Source organism: Anomalospiza imberbis, chromosome 22, assembly GCF_031753505.1.
Source record: "Anomalospiza imberbis isolate Cuckoo-Finch-1a 21T00152 chromosome 22, ASM3175350v1, whole genome shotgun sequence".
Classification (NCBI taxonomy): domain Eukaryota; kingdom Metazoa; phylum Chordata; class Aves; order Passeriformes; family Viduidae; genus Anomalospiza; species Anomalospiza imberbis.
The window spans coordinates 4,014,324-4,039,258 of NC_089702.1; the positions used below are offsets into that span (position 1 = coordinate 4,014,324).

At 58.2% G+C, this 24,935-nt stretch overlaps 5 protein-coding genes across 7 annotated transcripts in view; 2 read left to right on the plus strand and 3 right to left on the minus strand.

Moving 5' to 3' along the window:
- Positions 1-24,935, plus strand: part of ODAD4 (outer dynein arm docking complex subunit 4) — a 241,591-nt gene that overhangs the window by 115,736 nt on the left and 100,920 nt on the right. The gene's annotated exons all lie outside the window — the stretch shown is intronic.
- On the minus strand, positions 516-6,995 carry KAT2A (lysine acetyltransferase 2A). Its single transcript, XM_068212322.1, has 18 exons — positions 6,739-6,995; positions 6,037-6,160; positions 5,813-5,958; positions 5,354-5,443; positions 5,025-5,206; positions 4,598-4,789; positions 4,407-4,513; positions 4,160-4,267; positions 3,937-4,073; positions 3,594-3,802; positions 3,397-3,523; positions 3,031-3,141; positions 2,798-2,941; positions 2,427-2,541; positions 2,298-2,334; positions 2,100-2,163; positions 1,812-1,896; positions 516-1,587 (listed from the first exon to the last, which is right to left on the minus strand). The coding sequence occupies exons 1-18, from the start codon at positions 6,964-6,966 to the stop codon at positions 1,394-1,396; spliced, it is 2,400 nt and encodes a 799-aa protein (XP_068068423.1). The 5' UTR covers positions 6,967-6,995; the 3' UTR covers positions 516-1,393.
- LOC137486834 (heat shock protein 30C-like) lies at positions 7,861-8,679 on the minus strand. The gene has a single exon (XM_068212355.1). The coding sequence runs from the start codon at positions 8,608-8,610 to the stop codon at positions 8,002-8,004; it is 609 nt and encodes a 202-aa protein (XP_068068456.1). The 5' UTR covers positions 8,611-8,679; the 3' UTR covers positions 7,861-8,001.
- LOC137486838 (heat shock protein 30C-like) lies at positions 9,618-10,407 on the plus strand. The gene has a single exon (XM_068212360.1). The coding sequence runs from the start codon at positions 9,674-9,676 to the stop codon at positions 10,256-10,258; it is 585 nt and encodes a 194-aa protein (XP_068068461.1). The 5' UTR covers positions 9,618-9,673; the 3' UTR covers positions 10,259-10,407.
- On the minus strand, positions 12,216-24,491 carry RAB5C (RAB5C, member RAS oncogene family). 3 transcript variants are annotated; one of them, XM_068212357.1, is made up of 6 exons: positions 24,353-24,491; positions 16,186-16,430; positions 14,997-15,148; positions 14,590-14,712; positions 13,756-13,849; positions 12,216-13,365 (listed from the first exon to the last, which is right to left on the minus strand). In XM_068212357.1, the coding sequence occupies exons 2-6, from the start codon at positions 16,349-16,351 to the stop codon at positions 13,250-13,252; spliced, it is 651 nt and encodes a 216-aa protein (XP_068068458.1). In that variant the 5' UTR covers positions 16,352-16,430; positions 24,353-24,491; the 3' UTR covers positions 12,216-13,249. The 3 variants fall into 3 exon arrangements, with proteins under 3 accessions (XP_068068458.1, XP_068068460.1, XP_068068459.1); XM_068212359.1 differs by lacking the exon at positions 24,353-24,491 and adding an exon at positions 21,316-21,465; XM_068212358.1 differs by lacking the exon at positions 24,353-24,491 and adding an exon at positions 20,981-21,130.

The window sequence follows — 24,935 nt, forward strand, 5'->3', positions numbered from 1 at the left end:
CCGTTCCCCGCGGCTCCGTTCCCCGCAGCTCCATTCCCCGCAGCTCCATTCCCCGCAGCTCCATTCCCCGCCGCTCCGCGTCCCGAAGCCGCCGCAGCCGAGAAACGAAACTGGAGGCGGCGGCGAGAGCGGCGGGCGGGGCAGGAGGAAGGCCCAGCAAGGGGGGGGCCACGCCGGCCGCGCTGGGGCCAAACTGAGCCGAGCCGAGCCGAGCCGAGCCGGGCCGAGCCCCCCTAGGGTCCCCTGCTGCGAACTGGAACCGAAACCAAAACCGAGTGGAGCTCCCACAGAACCTCCCCGTCGCCAGACCGCCCCTGCGCCCCGGTCCGTCAACACCCTACACCCCCACCAAGCGCTGCACCCCAATTGTGCCCAGTGCACCCCAGCCCATCCACGGGGATCTTCACTCTGTCCCCATCCCGAGCTGCTCCTGTTCCCCTCCCCAGCACCTTCCGGAACATCCCAGCTGATCCCCCCCGCCTACCACGCTGGGATGAGCCCCAAGGATGGATCTGGGGCTGCACAAGGACATTTATTAAAAAAAACAAACAAACAAACAAACGAAAACACCAGTCAAGTGGAATGGGGGAGTGGGGGGCAGGGAAAGGGGTGGGGGGCACAAGGAAGGGGGGAGCAAGGCGGGGGACAAGCAGAGGTGGCTGCCAGCCAGAGCAGAGCAGGGAGCAGAGACCAGCACAGCACCGGGCAGCCACCCTCCCTGGCACTCCGAGGGGCAGGACAGGGGCTGGCAGCCCCCCACTCCCCAGCTGGCAACAGGGGCAGGCAGGGAGGATGTACAGGCAGGGAAGGCAGACCTGCCCCAGGGGGAGGGAAGAGCTGACAGAGGCAGCAGGAGCTGGGTGTGCAGGGCAGAGCCCCCTGCCCAGCAGGACCCTGGCCCAGGAGCAGCACCGCTGCGGGCAGCGCGGGGCTGACCCCGCTGTACATTCAGTGTGAGGGGTGGGGGCTGCCTGGATGTGGACGGAGCAGAAACCAAAGCACTTGTGTGCCCCTGCCCTGTCACAGGGAGTCAGGGCAGAAGGCACAATCGCAGGTAAGGGGGATGCACAGGGGTCAGGGGCTCCCCCTCCCCAGGCAGAGGCAGGAGCTCAGTGCTGTCCCTGCCCCGGGCAGATCCTGATGAGGCAGCTCCAGCCTCACCCCCATTCCTTAAGAGAGGCAGCCAGAGCTGCTCTGAGCTCTCAGGGATAAAAGCACCAGCCCCTCAGCCCCTGGGGCTCCCCAAGAAGGAAAGCCCAGCTCCCCAGGCTGCTCAGCAGCACCAATCCCTCCAGCAGCTCCTAGCAACAGAGAGAGTGGGGCTGGATCCCACAGGAGCCCTGTCTCTCCCACAGGAGGGCCGGTGGCCACAGCAGGTCCAGGCCGGCCCCCGCTACTTGTCGATGAGCCCCCCCTCCTTGAGCTTGAAGTAGAAGAACTTCTCGAGGGTGTTGGCACACTTGCAGTAGTCGCTGTCGGGCGGGTTGTACTCGCGGCAGTTGGTGATGATGCGCTGCAGGTCGGCGATGAACAGCTTCTTGGTGACGTAGTAGCGGTTCTTCAGCCGCTCCGTCATGGTCTTCAGGTCTGCAGGTGGGACAGGTCAGGACCCCTCCCCAGGCCTCTGCGCCCCCCAGCCACTGAGCTGGACATCAGCCACGGGTCTCGATTCATCCCTCTCTCACTCTGGACTATCCTGAGGCTCCCACCACCCCAAACACGAGTCCCCAGCACAGACCCCACAATTAATGTGGGGTCGTCCACCCCCTTTTCTGCAATCCTGTCCTGGGGTGCTGGACACAGCAACCTACCAATGGGGAAGCGGATGATTTCATAGTAGTCTGGTGCCTCTGACTTCTTCACCGGCTCCATGAAGGGCCACGCACTGGGGTGGGTCTGGGGAGAAGTGGGGGGCACTTGGAGCAATGAACACACAACCCTTGTCCGCTCCAGCACCCAGGGGTCCTGCTCCTCCCACACCTGTGTCACCCCAGCAGTCCCCAAGGGCAAAGCCCTGTACAGCCCATCCCAAGGGAGAGAGCTTTGAGGGCTGTCAGGTGGACAGGCACCCTGGAGTGAGGGTCCTTTCCTGCCCACACCTTGATCTGGGCCAGGAGGTTCTTCAGCATGTTGTAGAGCTGGTCCGGGTCCTTCAGCTCCTTCCTGCAGGACAAAGCCAGTGTCCATCAGCCTCTCTCCACTCCAGGGCCAGGAAAACACTAAGACTGAGGCACAGCCCGAGCTGAGCCCCCAGCCCTGCTGCTGCAGGTCTATGCCCACCCCCACGCAGCACTCACCCCTTCTCCTTCCCCAGTGGTTTCCATCCTGTTTCTCCTGGAAGACAAGTGTCAGTGTCACCATGTCTGTGCTGCAGCCATGGGGAGGGAGGACAGAGCCCTCGTGCCAGACCCCCTGCCAGGACTCACGGATGCCAGGGACGCTCTCGATGGGGATCTGCCGCACGCCCTCCTTGAAGCAGGTCAGGCCTGGGTAGACTTTGCGGATCTGCGCCTGTTTCCTCTCAATCAGCTTCTTGATGATCTGCAGGGAATGGGGGTTGGAAGGGAGCAGATGAGTGGGGGCTGCAGGATGCTCCAGGGAGCCACACTGTGATGTGGGACCCCACAAACCCACCGTGCAGGGTCAGAGACAACCCCAGCCAGTGTCAACCCCAGCCAGAGTGCCCCCTCGCTGCCCTGCAAGTCTGCTCTCAGGGCCAGCGCAGCCCCAAACCACTCCTCTGCCTTCGGGGGGTGGCTGGCAGTCACCTACCCTCATGCTCACCCCTGGGCCATACCTCCTTCTGCTTCTTGATGATGTGTGAAAGCTCGGTGTAGGGGATGCGGGGGTTCAGCTCACACTCCATCAGGGTCGCCCCCTCGTAGTCCTTGATGTATCCCAGGTAGCGGCTCTTGGGGACCTTGATGTCCTTGGAAAAGCCCTAGGAGAGAGGGGCAGGTGGGAGGGCGTAGGTGGGAGGAGGCAGGTGTGCAGCAGAGCTGGGAGCAGTTCCCAGGGAAAGGAGCCCACCTGCTTTTTGAAGTAGCCAATGGCGTACTCGTCTGCATAGGTGAGGAAGTAGAGGATGTTGTGCTTGATGTGGTACTCCTTCAGGTGGTTCATCAGGTGCGTCCCATAGCCCTTGGGGAAGTACCGTGAGACAGGAACCCCCCCAGGCAGCCCCAGCTGGGATAAACAACCCCCTCCCACCCATGGAAACGGCAGCTGGAAGATGACCTGGAGCAACTACCACTGCTCGGGGCCGGCCAGTGCTGAGCAGGTTTGGCTGCCCAAGGGGCTGGGGCAGCCCTACACCAGCTACAGAGAGACCATCCTGCCCACTCCAGGCTTTGGGGGGCACACGTGTGTGCCCACCTCCCTTCTCCCTGCTCTCACCTTCACTTGCTCGTTGGAGGTGACAGCGCAGAAGACAATCTCCGTGAAGCCCTGGGTAGGGAACATGCGGAAGCAGATGCCCCCGATCACTCGTCCATCCTTGATCAGTGCCAGGGTCTTGTGCTTCCTGCGGGCAGCACGGCCGAGGGTGAGGGGAGCCCCCCACACCGGCCCCCCTGCATCCCCCAGCCACGCACGGGTCAAAGACGAGGCGAGTGATGTACTCCTTGGGCATGCGGGGCAGCTGGTGCGAGAAGACGTTCTGCAGCCCCACCAGCCACATCAGGATCTTCTTGTTGGATTTCTGTGAGAGCGAGTTGCCGATGACGTGGAACTCGATGATGCCGCGGCGCTCCTCCAGCCGCGCCGTCTCATCCCGCGCCGCGTTGGCCGACAGCAGGCTGGTCTGGGGGCATGGGGGGGGTCACTGGGCCTGCACACCCTCTGTTGGGAGAGCCCCACTCCACCCTGACACTCTGGGGAAGCAGCTCTGTGGGACCTGGAGAGGACCAGAGGCACCCCAGCATCCGCAGCCCATACCTCGGGGCCCAGCATGGCAGCAGGGTCCGTGATGGTCAGCATGACCTCGTTCACCAGCTCCATGGGGATGTCTCCCATGACACGGATCCGCTTGGCATCCTCCAGCGTCAGGCTCTCAGGTAGCTTCCGCTTCTCTCCTGGGATGGGAGCAGAGCAGCACATCCAGTGCTGGGATGGACCAGAGACAGTTCTAGCTTCCTGGCGTGGGCTCATGTGACCTTACCTGGCAGGGGCTCTGGGGTGCTGGCGTCCAGGCTGGTGGCTGAGCTGCTGCTGCTGAGCTTCTTGCTGAAGAGAGGAGTGGTGGGCACAGCAACGGTGCTGACTGCAGCTGCAACAGACCCACGGTGCCCATGACTGCTGGAAAATGCCTCGTCACGCCACGGCAGCCCAGCCACTGCCACCGCTCTGCCACACCTTCACCCTTTATCCCTCAGCCCCCAAGCAGGGGGAGCTGCTTCCTGAAATACCTGGGCGAGACACCAGCTGGGCACCCTCCGCAGCTGGCACGGTGAAATCAGCCTCCCAGATTGGAGAGTTCTCACCGTAGATCTCCTCCTCCAGCATGGAGAGGAACCTGGAAGGGAGTGGCACATCAGCATGCAAGCGTCCCAAATGCGTCCCTCATGCTCCAGCAACCATCTCCACATTGGGCACCTACTTGGGGAAGTGGGTGAGGATCAGTGTCCGCTTCTCCGGCACCAGCTTGTCCTTCTCCACGCGGAACTTCTCCAGCAGCTGCCGGCGGGTCACCGTGAAGATGGACTTGAGGAGGCTGCGCCCGAAGACGTGGGTGGTCTCATAGCGGGGCAGGCTGTCACAGCTCTGTGGCACATGGCAGTAGCACAGCCACCTGTGGGACAGGAAGGGGCTCTGGAGACAGGGCTGGAACCAGAGACCCCAGAGCAACCATATCCCTCCTGGGACCATGCTGCCGGGAGCAGGCTGGACGAAGGGCACGGTGACATTTAGAAGCATTGGCCCCACTGGGTGCCTGCTCTCCTAGTGGACTGACAGTCTGGGAGAGCTGGAGACAGTCCTGGGAGTTAGACCCCGGGGTGGCTGGCTCAGTGGCCCCCTGGCCTCACCTGGTGTAGTTGACCTTGTAGGTGGCCACATCATCATTCTGGGAGCGCTGACGGAACTGGGACGGTGTCTCCAGCTTCCAGTAGTTGAGGCACAGGAGGAACATCTTGGAGAGCTCATACATGGTCTGGCGCTCCTTGGGCGGCAAGTGGCTGAACTTGTACTGCACAAAATTCAGGACTCCCTGGGGAGAGGACAGGACAGTTGGAAGGTGCCAGGGACTGCTCTGGGGTCTTCCATGCTGCCTCCCAGAGAGTGAGGGGGCTGTACAAGAGCAGCAGAACACAGGACAAGTCATCAGGGCAGTGCATGAGCCTGACGGCAGCCTCACCTGCTCAATGTTTGGTTTCTCAAAGGGAGGGCTCCCCAGGGACCCCTCGACCACAGGCTGGCTCATCTGCAGGATGCACTTCCGCAGCAGCTACAAAGACACCAACAGACACGGTCAAAAGAGTCCCAGGAACCAGATGCTCCAGGAATGGTGGAAGTGGCTGAATGCCACCATGGCGCTGCTCCAATTTCTTCAGCCAGGAAGGCACCGGTGCTGCCCTTGGAGCACACCCATTCATCCCCTAGAACTGCCCCCCTAGGGAATCCAGGGCCAGGAGAGCAGTCACTCCAGAAGAGGGTCAGCGTTCCAGGTCTCTGGGCTGTGGGATGGTTCACAGCCCCAGCTTCAGTGCCAGCTCCAACAGAGCACAAACAGTGGGACAGCAGTCCCCACAATGACCAGACACTCTGCAGTGCCCCCATGAGTGGGGCAGTGAGACATGCACACCCCCAGACGCACCTTGAACAGGTAGAAATACACCTGCTTGGTGTCCGTGTCCTCCTCCTTGTGCACTGACATGAAGAGGTTCTCCACATCCACCACCATGCCCAGCAGACGGTTGATCTCTTCCTCTGAGACGTTCTCCAGGTGGGACACGTGGTCCGCTGTGCCGGAGAGAAAGCCACAGTGAGACCAGGGGGTCGGCAGCCCTCGCCCTGCCCGGGAGGTGCCACAGGAGTTACCCAGCGCGTGGCCACAGCTCCGGCACGGTTCGCTCAGGTTGGTCACCGGCTGCTGCAGGTCCATGCGGGGGGCTGTGGGGGGGTTGGGGTTCTTCCAGCCATTGCACTTGCAGGCGTCGTTGGCCTGGGAAGAGGGACGGCAGCGGTGGTTGCGGCGGCCTACCCGCTGCCACATGCGTGCCATCCTTCTGTGGCCAAAGGATTTCCCTGGTTCCCACCTACCCCTTTTCACCCAGCCCAGCTTTTCTCAGCCCCCACCCTGCACCGCCCATCACCCGCCACCCCAACACTCCCCCGTGCAGCTCCAGGACTCTGCAGCCCCTGCCCAGTGACATCCCTGCACCTCCCCTGGGTAACTCAGCACTCCCTTCCTGCAGCCCCTGCCTGCACACAGCCCAGCACCCCCGTCCTGCACCCCGTGTACACCCCAATCCTGCATCCTTTGTCCATGTATTCCTTGCACTCACCCTCCTGCATCCCGAAATTCCCTTCCTACGCCCATAAACGTGCTTGCAACACCCTCCTGCATCCCCCACTCAGGTCAGCATCCTCGCCCTTCATCCCCCACCCGTGCACAGCATGGAACCCCCACTCCTGTATGCCCTGCACCCCCACCCACGCCCGTCCTTGCATCTCCCACTCATGCACAGCCTTGAAGCCCATCCCCTGCCCTCCCGCCCTCCCGGTCCCGCTGTCCCCCACCTTGCAAGCCGAGAAGACCCCCAGCTTCTCCAGCTTCTTCCCGCGGGGGAACCCCCGCACCTGCGCCTTGCGCTGGCTCGCCCGCTGCTGCTGGCTCAGCCCGGGCCGTGCCGGGTCGCTGGATCCCGCTCCTGCGGCCGTCACCCCGCTCGCCCCCGCCGTCCCCGCCGTTCCCGTCCCGGGGCCCGGCGGGGGCCGCCCGGGCTGCGCGGCCTCCGGCTCCGCCATGCCGGGCCCGGCGTGCGCCCCGCGCTCACTGCGCCTGCGCGCCGGGAACGCCGGGATCTGTAGTCCGCTGCGGCGGGGGAGGTGGGGCCGCTGCTCCCGGGACGGCGCTCCCGGGGCCGGTTCGCATCACCCGCTCTCCCGAACGGGAGCAGAGCTCCCGCTCGGGACTGCGCGTGGCGTGAACCGTCCAGAGAGGACGGAGGTCCGGTCATGACGACCCACCGCGACAGCCCCTCGCGGGGCCATGCCGAGCCGTCGGTGCCCGGAGGAGCCCTCCCACCCCTCCGGTAACCGGTACCGCTCCGCACTCCGCTGGCTCCCGCAAATATGGAGCATGGCCACGCCCTCTTCCCCAAATGCGGTGTGTGACCCGCCCTCCGCCTTCTCGCAGGCGGCACGGGGTGCGGCCAAGCGGCCGGCGTGGAGCGTGGCCGCGCCTCCTGACCGGTACCGACGAGCCGGCTCCGCCCGCATGGCCATTTATGAGAGGCCGCGCCCACCCTCACCGCGGGGAAAGCGGCTTAGCGCCGGGCTGGTGCGCGGAGCTGCGGGAAGCGCCTGGAAGGTGCCGGCGGTGGCGCTGGGGGGGCACGGCACGGGGGACGCGGGCACCGCACGGGAGTGTTCCAGCAGCATCCCAAAGATGGGACTCAATTGTCCGAAGGCTACCCAGGGGGATGCTCAGGACCTGCCGGCGATTCTCAGCGCGGCACATGGCCCCTCGCCCCTCGCCCAACCTCCTGTGCCAGGGCAGAGCTGGGGAGAGGTGCCAGGGACATTCCCGATGCCAGCACAGCCCCGTTTCCCACCCTGCAATCTCGCTGCGTGGGCACAGGCAGGAGTGTTGCAAAGCACAGGGCTGGGCAAAGCCAGAAAACACCAAAACCACACAAATAAAAGTTAGGAATATTTATTAAATATCAAAAAAGCCGCGTGTTTCGAGCAGACACCACTCGCCGGGCCATCGCGCAGTCCCGCTCTGCGGCCAGCAGCTGCCCCCGTAGCCAGGCTCAGCCTGGTCCCTGTTGCTCCTCTTCACGCCTTGGCCCGCTCGGCTCCCTCCTCAGTGCTGCCAGCTGGCTGTGCCACCGCCGGCCCCATCTGGATGGGCACGTTCCTCTCCGGGACAGCCGGCAGTGCCAGCTTGGGGGCCTCGATGCGGAGCTGTCCTTCCTTGGACAGGGAGCAGGTCAGCGCTTCGGCGTCCACCTCCTCGGGCACGTCCCACTCCCGCTTCAGCACCTCGTACTTGTAGGAGAAGGAGCCCTTCTCGTCTGTGCTCTGCGTCTCCTTCTGCCCCACCAGCACCACCTTCCTGCCCACCACCTTCACCGACAGCTGCTCGGGGGCAAAGTCCTTGACGTCCTGGCAGACAGAGAAGCCGTCCCCAGAGCCCTGGGTCAGGGCTGCGCTGGTGCTGGACGCGCGCTCGGAGGCGATGCCGAGCCGCCCGGAGCTGCTCCCGCTGCTCAGGTACTGCTCGACGCTGCTCATGAACTCCCGAGCCCTCTCCATCTCCACCCGCATCTCCCGCTCCAGCTCGGCGAAGAGGGTGCTCGGATGTGGCCACAGGGTGCGGACGGGTCCCAGCCACGGGAACAGCGAGCTGGACATGGGCGGCATAAAGTGCAGGCGGCAAAGCATCTCTGCTCCAAGGAGTGCTCCTGGTTGTGCTGCAGCTCTGCTCGGTGCAATGGCTGGAGCCGTGCTGGGCTGGGGCAGGGGAGCAGCGGATTTTATTCTCCCCTGCCCAGGGGTGTGTCCCTTCCAGAACGCTCTCTCCCCACGCAGCGTCCTGGAGCCATCGCCTATTTTTGAGAGGCTGATTATCCACCAGCCAAAATAGCAGCGCCTGTTTCTGGGGACAGGTCACATACCACAAATAGGGAGCCGCAGTCACTGCTGGGAGCTCAGGTTTCTGCAGAGCCATCGTGATGCAGCAGGGCCCATGGGGCCATGGCCGGGGGGCTACAGAGCCCTTCCCTGCCCCCCCCCGCCAGGGGCTCGGTGGAGGCAGGCTCCATTGTGCCAGGAGCTCATCACTTCTGCCGGTACAGGAACTAGTCCCACCCCTAAAGTACATGTCCCAGGTCATCTGCTGCCAGGCACTCCTTTCACTTTCTGGGACCCCTCTCCCTGTTGGCCACCCCCATCCTGTCCTGACCCCTCAGCACCCCACTGTGCACCCCACCTGGGCATGTGGCCGTGGACTGACTTCTGGTCTCACCTGAGGGGACCAACCTGGGCACAGATGGGGGGAAATGGAACACAGCGCAGGGTGGGGGGAGGCAGGGAGGAGATGAGCCCAGACTCACTCCATGCCTGGGAAAAGCAAAGGGCACAGATTTTTGGCAAGGGTGGCTCAGGCATCCCGCTCGGAGGCTGAGGTGATGCTGCTAATTATAAGCCAGGAGAGCAGAGCTGTAAGAGTCAGGGTGAAGGTATGCCGGGCACGACGTCAGCGGTGCCACTCCTCACGGGTGAGTAACAAGAATGAGCTGGAACGGGCTGGAAAGAGCTGAGCTCTTCTCCCGAGGGTGACGTTATGTGCGGGACAAGGCCACGCCTCCAGGGAATGGCTATAAAAGCCTCCGACGGCAGCAGCGGGGCAGAACGCTTCCAGCCCCCTGGAAAGAGGACAGAAGCAGCAGCGGCAATAGCAGCAGCCACAGCAGCAGCCACAGCAGCAGCAGCAGCAGCAGCAGCGATGCTTTGCCGGATGCATCTCGCACCATTCGCCTCCAGCTCCCTGGCCAGCCGGCTGGGCACAGTGAGGACCCTCTGGCCACACGCAGAGACCATCTTCACCGAGCTGCAGCAGGAGATGGAGAAAGCTCGGGAGTTCATGAGCAGCTTCGAGCAGCTCCTGAGCAACCACGGAGCCATCGCCGCGGAGCACACCCCGAGCACCAGCATGACCCTGACCCAGGGCTCTGGGGACGGCTTCTCTGTCTGCCAGGACGTCAAGAACTTCGCTCCCGAGGAGCTGTCGGTGAAGGTGGTGGGCAGGAAGGTGGTGCTGGTGGGGCAGAAGGAGACGCAGAATGTCGACGAGAAGGGCTCCTTCTCCTACAAGTACGAGGTGCTGAAGCGGGAGTGGGACGTGCCCGAGGAGGTGGACGCCGAAGCGCTGACCTGCTCCCTGTCCAAGGAAGGACAGCTCCGCATCGAGGCCCCCAAGCTGGCGCTGCCGGCCGCTCCCGAGAGGAGCGTGCCCATCCAGGTCAGCCCTGCTGCCCCACAGAGCGGACCAGCTTCTGAGGAGGGAGCCACCAACAAAGCCCAGGTGTAAGAGGATGGGACCCCATGGCCACGGCAGGACCGGAGCAGACAGGAGCAAGTCTCGGGTTTAAGCCCGGACAAGCTTCATCGGCAATGATGTCACTTTTTTAAACTAAACTGGAATGTTTTTGTATCCAATAAAAATACTTTTGCATTGAATCGTCTTGTGTTCTCTGGGTGTTGATTGTTGGGGAGGCTGCGCCCTGCTCTTGGTGCCAGAGGAATGGGATGCACAGAGAGGGAAGAACCTCTCTTGCTTTTCAGGGCAGCACAAAATGGGGTCAGACAGCAGACCCAGAGGGTTCTGTGAGGGAGGAGAGGGGATCTGGGAGCACTGTGCTGCTAAGGGAGGGAGGCAGGCAGGAAGGGCAGTCCCACTCACCTGTACAGGAGCAGCTGGGGTGCCCTCACCCCTTCCTCACAATGCTGCCAGCGTCATCGCCAGCTCCATAGCCTCAGCCAATACCCATCCCCACACAACAGCGAAGGAACCACATCAGACTGCCTGGCAGGGTGTGGTGTGAGGCTGTTGTAGCCATACTTTCCCCTTCCCAGCTTGGCAAGGGGCTGCTGGAGTCATCCCTGAGCTCCCAGCAGCAGGGAGGGAAAAGCTCAACCCCGGGCGCGGTGCGTAACCACCACAAACACCCGCGCTCAGGCCCGGGCAGGCAGCAGCTGTGTGGGCAGGCAGCAGGTATGCAGGCAGGAACGCCTGTTTTGTGCTAAAGCCACCCTGAGATCAGACAGCCCATTGCCCAGACACACCAGGAACACCAGCAGGTCCCCAGCCTCGCTACTGAGCCCCTGAGCACCTGTAGCAAGCAGCAACACCCTCCTTAGGGCATCACAGGTGCCTTCACAGAGACCCCAAGTCCAGGAAGAAACCAGGCACCCAGGGAGAAGGAGCCAGCAGATGGCAACAGCACTGCACACAGTGTCCCCTGAATTGTTCCGAGAGGGATCAGGGAAGCTCTTCTCCAAACTGGTCCATCTCTGGCTGCCTGGGGAAACCAACAGCATCAGCCCACCCCACACAGCAAGCTCTGGGTGGTCCCACAGAGATCCTGAGCACCTCCAGCAGATAAGCAGTCTGGGCACAAACAGCACCACACCAAGGAGGTGTGGCAGGGGCCACCGAAGCCCATATCCCACAGGCAGCCCAGGCTCCAGCATGATCCCCAGGCACTCTATCGCCAAATCACTCCACACCCTTCCTGCTTCCAGGATTTTAAGGACATCCAGCATGAGGAAGAGGCACTGAGACCTTGGATAGCAGATGAAGGGCACACAAGCCAAGCCTGTTCATACAACTCTATTCACAGCTCTCCTGTCACCGAGCCTCTCATGGCCCTTCAGCTGAGGGGGGACAATGGGTTCCAAAGGCGGCACATCTGCATCCTCAGCCTCTCCTGAGCACAAATGGTGCTGCTGGCTGCACAGGTGGTGGGGATGGAGCTGCAAGGGGCTGCTCCTTCTTTCACACTGACTCCAGGTCCCAGGGTGTTGGGGTCTCATAGTCCATGCAGCAGTGACAGGAGAGCAGCATCTTCCAAGACCATCGTGCTCCAGGGACAGAGGCATTGTGTTCATGAATTCTGGAGCAACATCCCAAGCCTGTCCCACTGCAGAGCAGAGCTCCTCCACACACTGCTTCCCCCACCTCTGCCCATCTTGCATTGTAGAATTTCCCCACAAGTATCAAGCAAAGAATAATTCCCACAATTTCCCTCCAGCTTCCTTGTGCACACTGGAGACAAGTGAACACCAGCAGCATCACTGTGAGGAGAGCAGTGTGCACGAGCAGCCACACGGCCCAAGCTCAGAGTCCCATTTCTCCTTCCTCAGGAAGGAAGGGCCCCATTTCCCTACCAAGATGCGGGACACACCAGGAGCAGCCCAGCACAGCTCAGCCTCCACCAAGAACTGTTGGGCTGTTGCATTAAGAAACATGAACATTGTTGTTGTGATAGGTTTATAAAAATTTTGTTTTAATCACACAAAACTGAAGTTTGTGATGAAGACTAAGTCAACAGTTCCTCTTAAATACCAGGATGCATAAGACACTGCATTAGGCACTAGGCAGCAGCCAACATCAGTTAGAGTCTGGCAACAGAAGCCATTTAATACCTCCCTTCATTCTTTGTGGAATTACAGGCTTTTTGCAATACATGTCATTCCCACCAACAGGTTACCCAAGGTTTCCCCCACCCCACCTCTGTACATCAGTAAACCTTATGTATTCCCACCAGAGCAGGGTTAACAATATTAGTGGCATCACAACCATCAAGAAAAGGACAAATTTCTATACAAGATTTTTTGCAAAAGTTGCAACAGGATTAGTGCATTACGACAGAACCGAGAGAAAAGAAGAGGTGGCATGCTGGAGTCCAACACAAAGAAAGACAACAGGCAGCTCGTTGGATGTACTATATTGACAAGATACTGATTGGTTACATGGAGAAACATACAATACAAAATACAGAAGAAACCAGTTTTGCTTCCCTCTGCCCCACCCCAAATACTCATCATTGATTTGGTCAATAAGTGGCCCAAGGGCCGGAGTTTGTCTCTAATGCTACAGTTTAGTGGTTGTTCTGGGCGCATCATACGGGATCAGCCTCAGCTCTTACAGACAGGGAACTTTAAACACGTGTCCCAATATCCCTTTGTTTCCCATAGTGAACTACAGTGCTGTGGGACATGGGTGCTGCTGGCCTCACCTGCGGGACGGCCACGCTGGCTGGGCAGACACCAGGTCCTGCATCCACCACCACCAGGAAGAGGGAAGAGCAGAAGTTCATATATTAAAAAAGTGACTTAAGACTTAGAATTGAATTAGTATTTGTACAGAAAGGTGCAGGTGGAAGAACTCCCTCCAGCCTATGATCAGAAAGGGATGGAGAATCACGGCGGCGCCGGCAGCAGCCGCCCTACGGTAAGTGCGATCGTTAGCGTGGGTTCCAGTCACGTCCTCCAAGGGCTCGTGGGCCGGAGCAGCTGCTCAGTTGCTGCAGCACTGGCTTCTGCTCGGCTGGCTGCTCTCCTGAAGGTCCACCACCCGATTCCTGCCTGGGCCACCAGGAGCATTCTGGGGTTCATTTTTTGGCAGTTTCTTGGCTAGAAAGAAACAGGATGTTAGCAGGGTCCTCCAGAGAAGACAGCCTCCTCCCAGTGCGCAGCCCAGGCTGCGTTCAGCCTGCTCCAGCCTGAGCCCTCACAGCCAACAGTTTGGGACAGGACAAACATGCGGTTTGCACCACATGCCAAACCAACCCATCTTTGGCCCTGGCTGGCATGACACCTGCTCCCATCTCCATCACCACCCCAGACACAGGGACAGGGCTTTGCAAGGCTAAGGCTCCACACACTCAGGGAATGACCAATCACACCAGTGTGGCAAACTGGACACCTGCCCCAGAAAGAGCCACCAGCCCTGGCTGACACAGGACCCTCTTGGGCTGCAGTGCTGGTGCTCAGAGCCACCCCAGCCCTACATACAGGCCGTACCTATTGCCATGAAGATTTCATTCACATTCATCGCTGTCTTTGCTGACGTCTCCATGAACAGCAAGCTGTTGTCATCTGCATATGTCTGTGCATCCTACAAACAATCACATCAGAGTGCTAAAGGCAGCCTGGCAGGAGGCCCAAGCAGACCCCATGCACTTCACTTGTCAACACATTAACTGCTAGAGAAACGTTGTGTCCCACCTTGGGCCAGAAATTCCCTCCCCTGTCCCTGCTCCCACCTGGCCTGGACAACCCAGGGACATGCTCTACCAGCAGCCCTGCGTGGCCAGTGTCCCACAGCTGGGCTGGGGCACAGCCTGACTGAGCCACATGCACACACAGCGCCTCGGAGTTGGGTCAGCTGGGAGTGTGTCACCCCTTGCAAAGGCACCACAAGCAATCCCGTGTGAGGGCTGGGGAAGAACCTCTCCTGAGCGCTTGCCCAGATGAGGTAAGAGCTGTGAAGAGCAGAGAACAAGCTAGGAATGATTCCTCATGTGTCTCGTACCCAGAAGATGCCGTTTCACACCCTGCAGACATCCCCACATGAATAAGGCAGCAAAGGAGGCTGAGGACAGAAGCTTGTGCTCCGTGGGCCTCCTCCTCCACATTCACCAGGACTTTCACCAGCCAGGGCCACATGTGCTATGACAGAAGCAAGGGAAGAGCAGGGCACAGACCCTGCTCATTGGCATCCTGCAGTCCTCAGCACAAAACTTCACTTTCGTTCTCCCTCAAAGCATATTTCACATAGCTGCCATCTCCCTCACGTAAGCAAAAAGATGCTTTCCTGATCTGCTTGGGTAACAACTTCTCTGGATTCCCACTCACCTGGAAGTCCACAGCTCTCTTGTTAGCAAGGTCTGCCTTGTTTCCTGCTAGTGCAATTACAATATTTGGGCTAGCCTGCCTCTGCAACTCTTTCACCCAGTTCTTGGCTCGTACAAATGTGTCCTGGAAGCAAACAGGAGGCAGCAGTCAGGAAGGGCAGCCATGCAGGAATCCACAGGGCAGATATGATAAGAACAAGGCTTTCCTGTGAGAAGTGTCCTGCCTCTGCAGCACTTGGCAGCAGGATCCTTTATCAGCTCACAGCCTTGGCTGGAGCTGAGGAAGAGGCCATGAGCAGTTTTCAAGAACTTGGCAGCCCCAGCCAGGTACCTGCAGGGCTCTGACCCGGGCACGCTCCCAGGGCACCGGGAGCCTCCTGGCAGCCCCCCAGCCCTGCCCACACTCACTGTGTTGGTGATGTCGTAGACCACGATGGCTGCCTGAGCCCCCCGGTAGTACATGGGGGCCAGGCTGTGGTATCGCTCCTGCCCCGCCGTGTCCCAGATCTCAAACTTCACTGTTGTGTCATCCAGACACACTGTCTGTGTTAGGAAGGCAGCTGCAAGAGAAGGGGGTTTGCCTCAGCTCCAGCAGGACAGGGCCCAGAGCCAGCACAGGAGCTCGGAGCAGCTCTGCTGCCACATGGGAGCGAGCTGAGCCCTGGAGAGGCCAGCGCCACTCGCTGTGGCAGTTGCAGCTCTGTGTGTCACACCCCCTGCTCACAGGAACCCAGAGCCATCACACAGTGACAGGAAGGTGGCCAGGAGGGCCCAGGCAGCAGCCGGCCCCTGGAGCATCCACAGTGCCAGACCCTCCACGCAGCCCCTGACTGGGATCACGGAGTCCAGTTGTGGCACCACCAGGATACGACCTGGGGAGCACCAATAACAGCACCAAACTCAGCCCACTTATACCACACGCCCCAGTTTAGTAACTGGTTGTTGTCCCAGTAAGTCTGACACCATGTGTTACACCCAGGACAAAGGCACAGGTCTCAGATACAGACTGAGGGAGAGCACAGCCCTCCACAGAGGGGCATTAGGTCCTGCTTGCCAGTAAGCCACACTTTCAGCTGTACTTACTCCCAGCACAGGTCACAGAGGGACAACTCAAGCCTTTTCTCAGTACACCCCTCAGTATTGTTGCTCAGAGATCCATGTGCTAACCAGCCTTTGGCTGATTGATGACGCCGTGCTAATGATTTCAAGCTAATAAACTACTAGACCTGAAAGCACTGTGAAAGTAGTTAACAGAATCAGGCTAGAAACAGCCCCAAAATCCCAGGTCAGGGTCTGAAAAGATAATTAAGGGCTATAAACCAAGCTGAAGGCCTCAGTTCCAATTAGAAGCTGGAGCTGAGGCACTGGAAACAAAGCCTCAGAGGCAAAGTGTGGGGTTGCCATAGCGTTATTCTCTGCTGTGCTCATCATTACACCAACAAATTGGGAACCAAGAGTTAAAGCATTAACTGTTTGGCTCTATTTATAGCAAAAAATCCCAGACCGGACCAAAATAGCCAGTCTTGCTTCTGACACCCCAGACTGCCCCAGCAAGGTCAGCACCTCCTGGCCACAAGCATCTGGAGCTGGCACTCACCTCCAATTGTGCTCTCCTGGTACTCGTGGAACTGCCCCTTCACAAAGCGCAGGACCAGGCTGGACTTCCCCACTGCTGACTCGCCCAAGAGAACAAGTTTAAACTGGCAGATTTTGTTCCCAGCAGCTGGTCCATTCGGTCGGGCAGCTCCACCTCGACCTGCCATTGTGGTCTAAGTGCAGGAGTGCCGAGAGTTAAGGATGCTGCAGGTTCTGCACTGGGATCCACCTGTAGGCAGGTTGCAACTGGAAGAGGAGGTCAGAGTTAGTGACACGCTCAGGGACCAGCCGTACCAGTTCTAGAGGGTGGTTTGATCTGCAGCCACCACCAGCACAGACTGGTGGTGATTCCTTCCCACAGTGCAAAGTTATCGGCTGTGAACACCACAGAGCAGTTCCTGCCAGGCAGCAGCCCCTGCAGCAGGATCTCAGTCTGCAGAGCCTCTCTGGAAAAGAGGTAATGGCAATACAAGCTCTCCTCCCCACCGGTGGGCCCTCCAGCACTTCCACCCTGTCTGGATGTTACACACACCTTGCTGGGGTGAGGCAGGTAAGGAGCACCCAGCACACAATGGGTGTTACTAGAGCTTTGTCTATTCAAACACCAATTACTCAGTTCACAGAGGTAACTGAGCTTGACCTTTAGCTCCCTCCTCCTTTCCCAAGCTCACAAGGAAGCAGCTTCAGACTATCAATGCTATACAGAGCCATCCCAGTGCCACAGTGGCAGGAGGCAGCTCTGCAGGTCATGAGGCACTTGGACAAAAGGAATTTCTAGAGCTGTCCGTTTGTCCTGAGGCACTTACACCACAACATTCTGCACCTCCCATCGGGGCCCAAGGATGGCCCTGGAGCCAGGCAGGCGATCTGCCACAGGGGGGACACCTGAGGAGGTGCCCAGCTCAGAAAGGCACCTGACAGCAGCTGCTCTCTGGGCACAGGCTGTCCCCTCAGGAGCTGACAGCAGCTCCCCCTCCCATTCCTGCTGCACACCAGCAATCACCACCCAACGTGATCCAAACAGAGGCAGCACCTAATGCTTCCCACACCCACCCCTCTGCCTCAGCACCCGCATCCCACAGCATTCCAGGTCATCAGGCTACTGACCACGTTCCTCACATGGACTGTTCAAAGCCAGCATGAACACGCAGCGTCCCTGGGATCAGCACTGCCAACCACTCCCCAGCATCAACCTCCCGAGTGGTGCAGAAGCACAAAACCATGGCAGGAACAGCAGGACAAGCTGATTTGCATCCAGAGCTACCCACAAGTGAATCCCAGGGCCTCTGTAAGCACTAAGCTCTGCTGCCTGCAGAGAACAGGAATGCTTTCCAAGTACACAGTTACAGATTTAGGCACATTTCCTGTACCCTTCACAACTCCCACTTCCCTGTGGATGATAAATGCTACAGCTGATTGCATCTGCTCTGGATCACCACTTTCCCTTCTACTCTCCTAAAGCAGGCTGTTTGTTGAAAGAAAATGCCCCAAAAGCCAATTTCTCCTTGTCCTGAGAGTATCCCCAAAGAAACTCTGTGTACATCCTGCATTTTCCCATGAATAAGAAGTTTAAAACAGGTCAAACAGAAGCAGAGTATCCTGTGACCAAAGCTCAAGCCTGCTCAGCACAGAGTTTCAAACAGCTGCTTTCCAGGGCAAGGCCTGTCCAGCTGTGACTGCTTGAGGTTACTTTAACAATGCCTCAAGTTTAAACAATCCCACCGTTTGACAGGGAACCTCCAGCCAGTTCAGAGCTACTCTGGAGCCTGTGAGTGCCAGCAGCTGGAGAGCCCGGCAGCTTACACAACACAAAGCACTTGAGCATACGCTGACCTAGAGACATCTCACCTCAAATTGCTCAGACCAGGAGGCAGTCAGACACCAGCTGTTAAGATGGTACCAGTCACCAGAGCTGGCAGGTAGGACAGAAATCGACGAGTAAAACTTCTGAGTGCTGTGGGATGTTTCAGGAGCCAGAGCTGTGGGGTCATTGCTCTGAGTCTCAGTCTTGGGTTAAGCAGTGAAGATACTGTAATTCAGAGCTGGGTCCTTGCAAGTAGCACAGTCAGGACTCCCCTCCCCCTGCTGAGGAAGGGCAAAGACTGTTTGACAGGATGAGAAAGCTTGATATGAAACAGACCAACAACTGGCTTTGCTAGACAGTGAGGGAGCAGCGCTGGTTGCTCTGGCCAGGAGCAGCTTGGTGACCACCAGGTTCAAGAGGCTCAGCAGCAGCTCTGCATCTCTACCAGCCTGAAGAGGCTTCCACCTTTTAGTTTCTCCTCTAAACAGAGCTTGCAAAGGAACAGCTTTGGCTTAACCTTGTATTTATAACTCCCTGGGCAGTCTATCAGCTCCACTGCTGCTCCAGACCAACATTCTGCACAAACACTGGGCAAATCACAGTGTGTCTGAGTTATGGCCTCCCGAAATCTGACAGAGGTCATTCCCAGAGCAAAACAAGGAAATGAACTTGTTGACATCCTCAAGTCTTAGCCTGACCTATATTTCACAGATCTTGATGCATTTTGCCATCTGGTTGTGCTACATGAACTCCAACAGAATTAGGTGAGCACATCTATGTTGAGCTCACCGTGGACAGCCACTGGTCAGTGCTGGCAGAGCAGCAGCCAGAGCCTTGACTGCTCCAATTGTGGAGAACCAGATCATCATCTAAGGGTGGTGTGATGCTTGGACACAAGATTATATGGCTTCACGTTCACATGAGAAGTTGCCATATCTTTCAGGTGTTTGAGTGGAGTTTAGAGACCCTAAGTGGTCACCGATGGCCTTGGGCTAAGGACTTACCCAAGACCTGGACGACCAGCTGATGGTCACAGGAGGAAGCAGATAACCAAAGGAAGTGTCCACAATGCTGCAGACAGCAAGCACACTCTGTGGCAGGACAGGAACTTTCAATGCCAAGGTGTTTGAGGATTCCAGTCAGACAGAACTCAGCTCTGCAGAGGCAGCTGAACTACACAGCCTGAACCTGTGCTAGATCAGCCTACACCCACAGTGGACTTGAGAAACAGGGACTGCTTCCTGCTGTATGAAGCCATTTCTGGTGCTTGGGGAGCTGTTCATCCTCCCACCTCTTCCAGCAGAGGATTGGGCTCCTCCCTGCTCCCCACGAGAACCCCAGCACTGACACTCGAGCCACAGGTCGGGCAGACCAAAATAACCACAGCAGTAGCACACAGACAAGGGAAGGCAGCTGAAGTCCCAGCCTGCCATGCTAATTCAAGTTGTCAAGGCCAAAAAGGAAGGGCATGGTGGGGTACTCATGTAATCAAGATTAACTGGCATTAATTTTCCTACTAGTTTCTTTTAACTAGTGAAACCCAGCAGCTGGGAGATGACAAGACCCATGAAAAGGCTCGTGCTGGTTTGTTTACCTGCCCTACCCACCTCCTGCTCACTGAAGCACACACAGGAGCTCTGCATCCCACAGCAAAAGCACTGATTTTTTTATCGTGGACTCTTAACATAAGTTTTGTGTTTGCATTGAGATCAAAGTCAAGTACCAATTCCTGATGCTGTCCCACAAGTGAGAGCTCCAGGTCTATCACTTCTGCAGTTTGTGCTCCTCCAACCCCTCCCCTGCCTGCCAGGGTTTGCTGGAGGGGGCTGTACACAGGCAGGAATATTAAATTCAAGAATCTGAGCGCTCTAAATGAGAAAGCACATGCCATGGCTGCTGCACTGCCTGCCTGCCCAAGTGCAAGACCATTCTCCATAACCCTCAGGATGCTGGGGAATAGCAGCAGAGCCCATTTCAAACAAACCTACCCAGGACAAGAACACAAATCATAGCATGAGAATTACTGTCAGATCCCCATGTTAGTCTCTGCAGGACACCCCACCAGAGGGAAGCTGCTCATTTAAGGTGCCAGAAGTTAGAGAATCTGATATTTTTGCCCTGTGTTCACCCAGTAGCAAAAACTACTCTGAAAGCTGAGGATATTTAGAAACCTAATCCTGAAGACTCTGGTTACCCAAACGACTGCTGCTGCTCTTAGCTATGCAAGGAGTTGCTTCACTGGTGATTTGTTGGCTTAGAACCAAAATACTCAAGACAAAAGCCCCAGTGAAGTATTTATCTCGTTAAATAGCTGACAGCGTTACATGAATTCCTTGGCAAAGGAAGCCCTGAAGTTACCCAGTGGTTTTGCTTCACCTCACACTGCACGGGCAGCTGGCCCAAGGGGGCAGAGTCAGCTTCAGGACATGGAGTCAGGAGCAACTTCCTGACTTCCATGAGCAGGACCAGCAGAAAGCATGGGTCCCACCAGAGCCACGTGCACACCACACTAGCCCAGGTTAGCACAGCATGGAATGTCAACCTAATATTCCAACTCATCAATATGATTAATCAGAACAAACTTCCTGAGCCTGACTGCAGGAGGGTCCAGGCTGCAGAGAAAGGAGGAACAGACCAGCTGTTACAGAGGAGAAGAACCAGGAAACACTCAACCTACAGACCTCAGTCCCATCAAGTCTCACGAGTTTCAATACTCTACCGTCCTACCTTCTCCCCCCCTCAAAGAATGAGCCCTGGGTGCCCTGATCAGAAAGGACACAGTCTGGAGTTCAGGAACTGCTTTGAACTGGGCCACTCTCCACTTCAGCTGGCAGGAGCTGCACTACAGCCCTAAAGTGCAGATTCACAGACCCGAATCAGCTCAGACAGCAGTTTCAGCAGCACTCCTATGGCTGTGACTAACTTATGACAGTGTAACAACTTCTCTGTGCAGTCCTTCACCCAAGACTCACAAACACTTTGACACACTCACCTTAATTTAGAGGTAAGTAGGATTTCCATTCCAAAATTGAACTACTCGTTCAGCTACAGACCTGAACTAGTACCATCTGCTTCTCATGCTGTTGATACACACATCTGTTTCCTGACATTTGCACATCCATGGCCTCTGGAGCAGCCCCAGCAGCCAGCTATTTTCCAAAGCAGCTTTTCCAAAACAACTCTATCCCCAGAGATTTCAAGGCCACCACCCTGCTGTGACAACCCCTCCAGCACAGACTGGTGTGGAAGAGTTTTACATCTCTTTCATCTCACATTAGCTGCCCACTAGCTCCCTGTCCCACAGTGGCTCCCTCTTGGAGCCCTCACCCACTTTCAGTTATCCTTGGCACAGCAAGGCTGAAGGATCAACTCACGGATGCAGCCTGGACTGACTCAAATGGAACAAAAGCATCAAGGTTTTAATTCTTCAGCAAAGGTTGTTTAAGTCCTGTTCAGATGCCCTCAACAGACACAGCTTCACTTGACCAGACACTCAGCAACACATGCCTTGGATAGCACCCACTATTCAGTCAGCAAGAAGGCAACATCAGCAATGCAAAGCAGCAAACTGCCACCTGCACTGCAAAGAATCTGTGACCTTCAGAATATCTTTCCCAGACTGCACAAAGATCTCCTGCCTCAAGCAGCTCCTTATTTGGAGTGCTACCAAACCAAAGCAAACATGAAAAACAGTGTTTTCTTATCTGTTTATGCAGAGTTGCTCCAGTAGCTCATTCCTGTGCTCCAGGGGAGGACAGCATTTCCCCCAGACCTTGGATGAATTTTATACCTCTCCAATACTGTCACATCCAGGAAGGTTTCCTGTTTCTGGCCAGTGTCTAAGTGTTTTCAATGTTATTCCGACAACTTCTCAGGACTTGCATAAGAGGCTGCAAACTTCATACCCCAAGGGAAGAAAACAGCTGACTCCAACATTTCTACATTCTATCCTCTTTTAAGTCTGCTGACAGGAATACTCTGGGCTACACCCACTTCATTAGAAGCGTTCCCATTTCATTTCCTGTGTCTGAAAGCACTTGGCATTCCTTCCCCCTCCCTCTTCAGGGAGATGCCATGACCACCATCCCTAACTGTGCAGCAGCTTAAGAAGTTTGGATCCAGAGGTGATGTCTGGCAAGGCCTAGGGCAACCCTCGAGCTGATCCCTGCTGAGATGCAGAAGAGCTTGGCTGTGATGGAGATAATCCCACCTCTCAGCACAACAATTAGGTTTGGCCAAGCACACAGACATCACCAGACAGTTCCTTCACACACTGCCCAACTGTCCAACTGGCTGGGAAATCTAAAAATCGGTGACATCTCAAACGGGCAAACCAAAACCACTACACCAACACATCACTGGTTTCACAGGAAAGGAAAGTGTACTCTACTAATGCAAAACCAGGTAAGTGTTTTAGCTTACTTTTAGCCAAGCCAGCCTTTCCCTCCTGCTCTCCAGTAACTCAAGCCTCTCCAGGAGTCCATCTCACTTTGCCTGGGTTGATCCATCACCTCAAGAGGCATCAGCACCCACTTAAAGAGCCTACAGGGACCCCTCGCTGCCTGCACAACCTGCAATCAAGTGTCAGCTAAATCAGCCAGAGCATCTTAGGAGAGAAGGTCACCCCAGAAGCAGATTTTTGGTCTGAAGGTATTGACTGTTCCAGCAAGCTATTGTGACTCATGAGGGGTCTGAGGTGATTTCAACACCGAGTCCCAGGTATGACCCCAAACATTCCTGTCCTTGACCTCCCAGATCCAGCCAGGCTCGTGCTTTACCTGCTTGCCTCACTCCAAGAATGCATCAAGATCAAGATTGTCCTGTAGCTGCCTACAGGTATTATCCTGAATTTTTAGCCCTTTTCAGACATAGTTCTTTCACCTAAATATCCAGGAGAGCTGAAAAGAAATGTAAAATACTTTCAGAGTCAAGGCAGTAGTGGACAGCAGTGGGCATTTCCAGGAAGCTCCCTCAGACTGCATGGCATGTCAAGACAATGGACTGAGTTGGCTTTTTTGGCCCCAGCCAAGGCTCAGAGGTGGCTCAGGAGGCCCAGCAGAGCACAGGCCCAACACCAGGCTGCAAACAGGGCAGCCCAAGTGTGCTGACCCTCCACACAAAAAGCTAAGAATAGCAGATGCAAGTTGTTCCACAGCAGACTTAAAATAGTCCCTCGACATACTCTCCTCTCCAGCTTCCCTGCAGGATTGAAAACAGCCAAGGTCAGAGCTCCAACAGCCACGTCCCAGGGCAGCAACTAAAGGTCAGCTGGGCCGGGGTCAGAGCTGGGCTGGGCTCCCTGCAGGTCCCAGCACCACTCCCAGCTCCTGCCCAGCCCCAGGAGCCCTGTCAGCACCTGAGCATCACCAGGAATAAGGTCCGAGCAGCTTCCCCAGGATTTAGCAGGGCAAACCTGTTGCTCATGCTCACACCTGCACTCCTGGTGCAATCCCACCAGGAACCCACGCCCAGCCCACACACCAGGGTCTGTCCTGCTGTGACAGAGACCCAAGGATAGCCTTGCTCGAGATTCCCTTACAGACAAGCCACAAGAATGTCCTTGCAGCCCATGGGCCGTGCTCAGGGCCCTACAGCACCACGGGTTTCCCTTCACAAGGGCTGTGCTTGGCACCAGCAGTGACCCAGGACAGTCACCCCCCTCACTTCAGCAGCTCCCGGGAACCCAGCTGGGCTCCCCAGCTCCCGGAGCTTCCACTCCCACCCCGAGGCTGAGCGACTACACAATACCGTCCCACCATGAAAACCCCTTCTGCCCTGGCGCCACACCTTCCCCAACGCCATTCAACCCGCAGCCAGTCACGGCTGTGAGAGACGGCAGCTGGGGCACAGCTGCCGGACAATCCCACGGTACCGGCTCGTTCCCGCTGGCCCGAGAGCCGCTCCTGCTCGCAGGACGAGCCTGCCCCGAGCACCCACAGCGCCGCCGGGGCGTCCGCCCTGAGCCAGGCACCGTCCCCTCGCCCGTGCCGCTGCCCCCACCCAGCGTGGCTCCTCTCCCGCTACCGCACACCGCACACCGGTGCCGCCAGGCCGGAGCTGCCGGTGCCCCGCCTCGCACGGCACGCAGGGCCCCGCTAGGCCGGCGCACGCCGAGAGGGGAGGGTACCCGGCCGCCCAAAGCCCCCGCCCCGCCGGCGGCGGTGCCCGTCCGGTCCAGCCCCAGCATCGCCCCGCCCGGCACAGCGGCGCCACCGAGTCCCGGCTCCACTCCCGCCACGGGGCCTCCCAAACGGCGGGGCCCGGCTGCCGCCCTCGGCCGGGTGAGATCCCGGGGAACCGGTCCACACCGACGGGCCGGACTCGGCCACCTCGGGGCGAAAGGAGCGGCCGCGGCCCCACTCACCGCCCGCAGCGCCGCTCCCGCCGGTGCGTCTCGCAGGCCCCGGGCCTCACTTCCGCCTTTGCCCGTTCCGCTTCCGGGCCCGACCACCCCTTCCGCCCCGCGCCCGCCGGCCACAGGCAGACACAGCTGCCAATCACCTGCTCCCGCCCCGCCCCCTGGACAGCCCCGCTCAGCGTGACGTCACGGCGCTCCCGCGGGGGCTGCTGGGAGTTGTGGTCCGGCGGCGCCCCGGCGCGACCGGCCCCGTGGGGGACTCGGGGCGGGACCCGGACAGGGCGGGGCGGCGGCGGACGGAGACTCGGCGGAGCCGGGGCTGGAAAAATAGAGCCTTTATTTCTCGGTGTTGCGGGGAGCGTGGGAGAGGCGGGGCGGAACAACACGAACTACAGCCGCGGAGGGGCGGCAGCGGCCGTGGCTCCCGGGCAAACCGGAGACCCCACCGGAGATCCCTACGGATCCTCTCCGGCCGCTCCCCCGCCAGATCCCCGCGGGTCTCCCGGGGCTGCGCTGCCCCGCCACGTCCCACGGCCCCGGGCACAGGCGGGGGACCCCCGGCCGGGCTGTAGAAAAGGCCCCGTGGGCG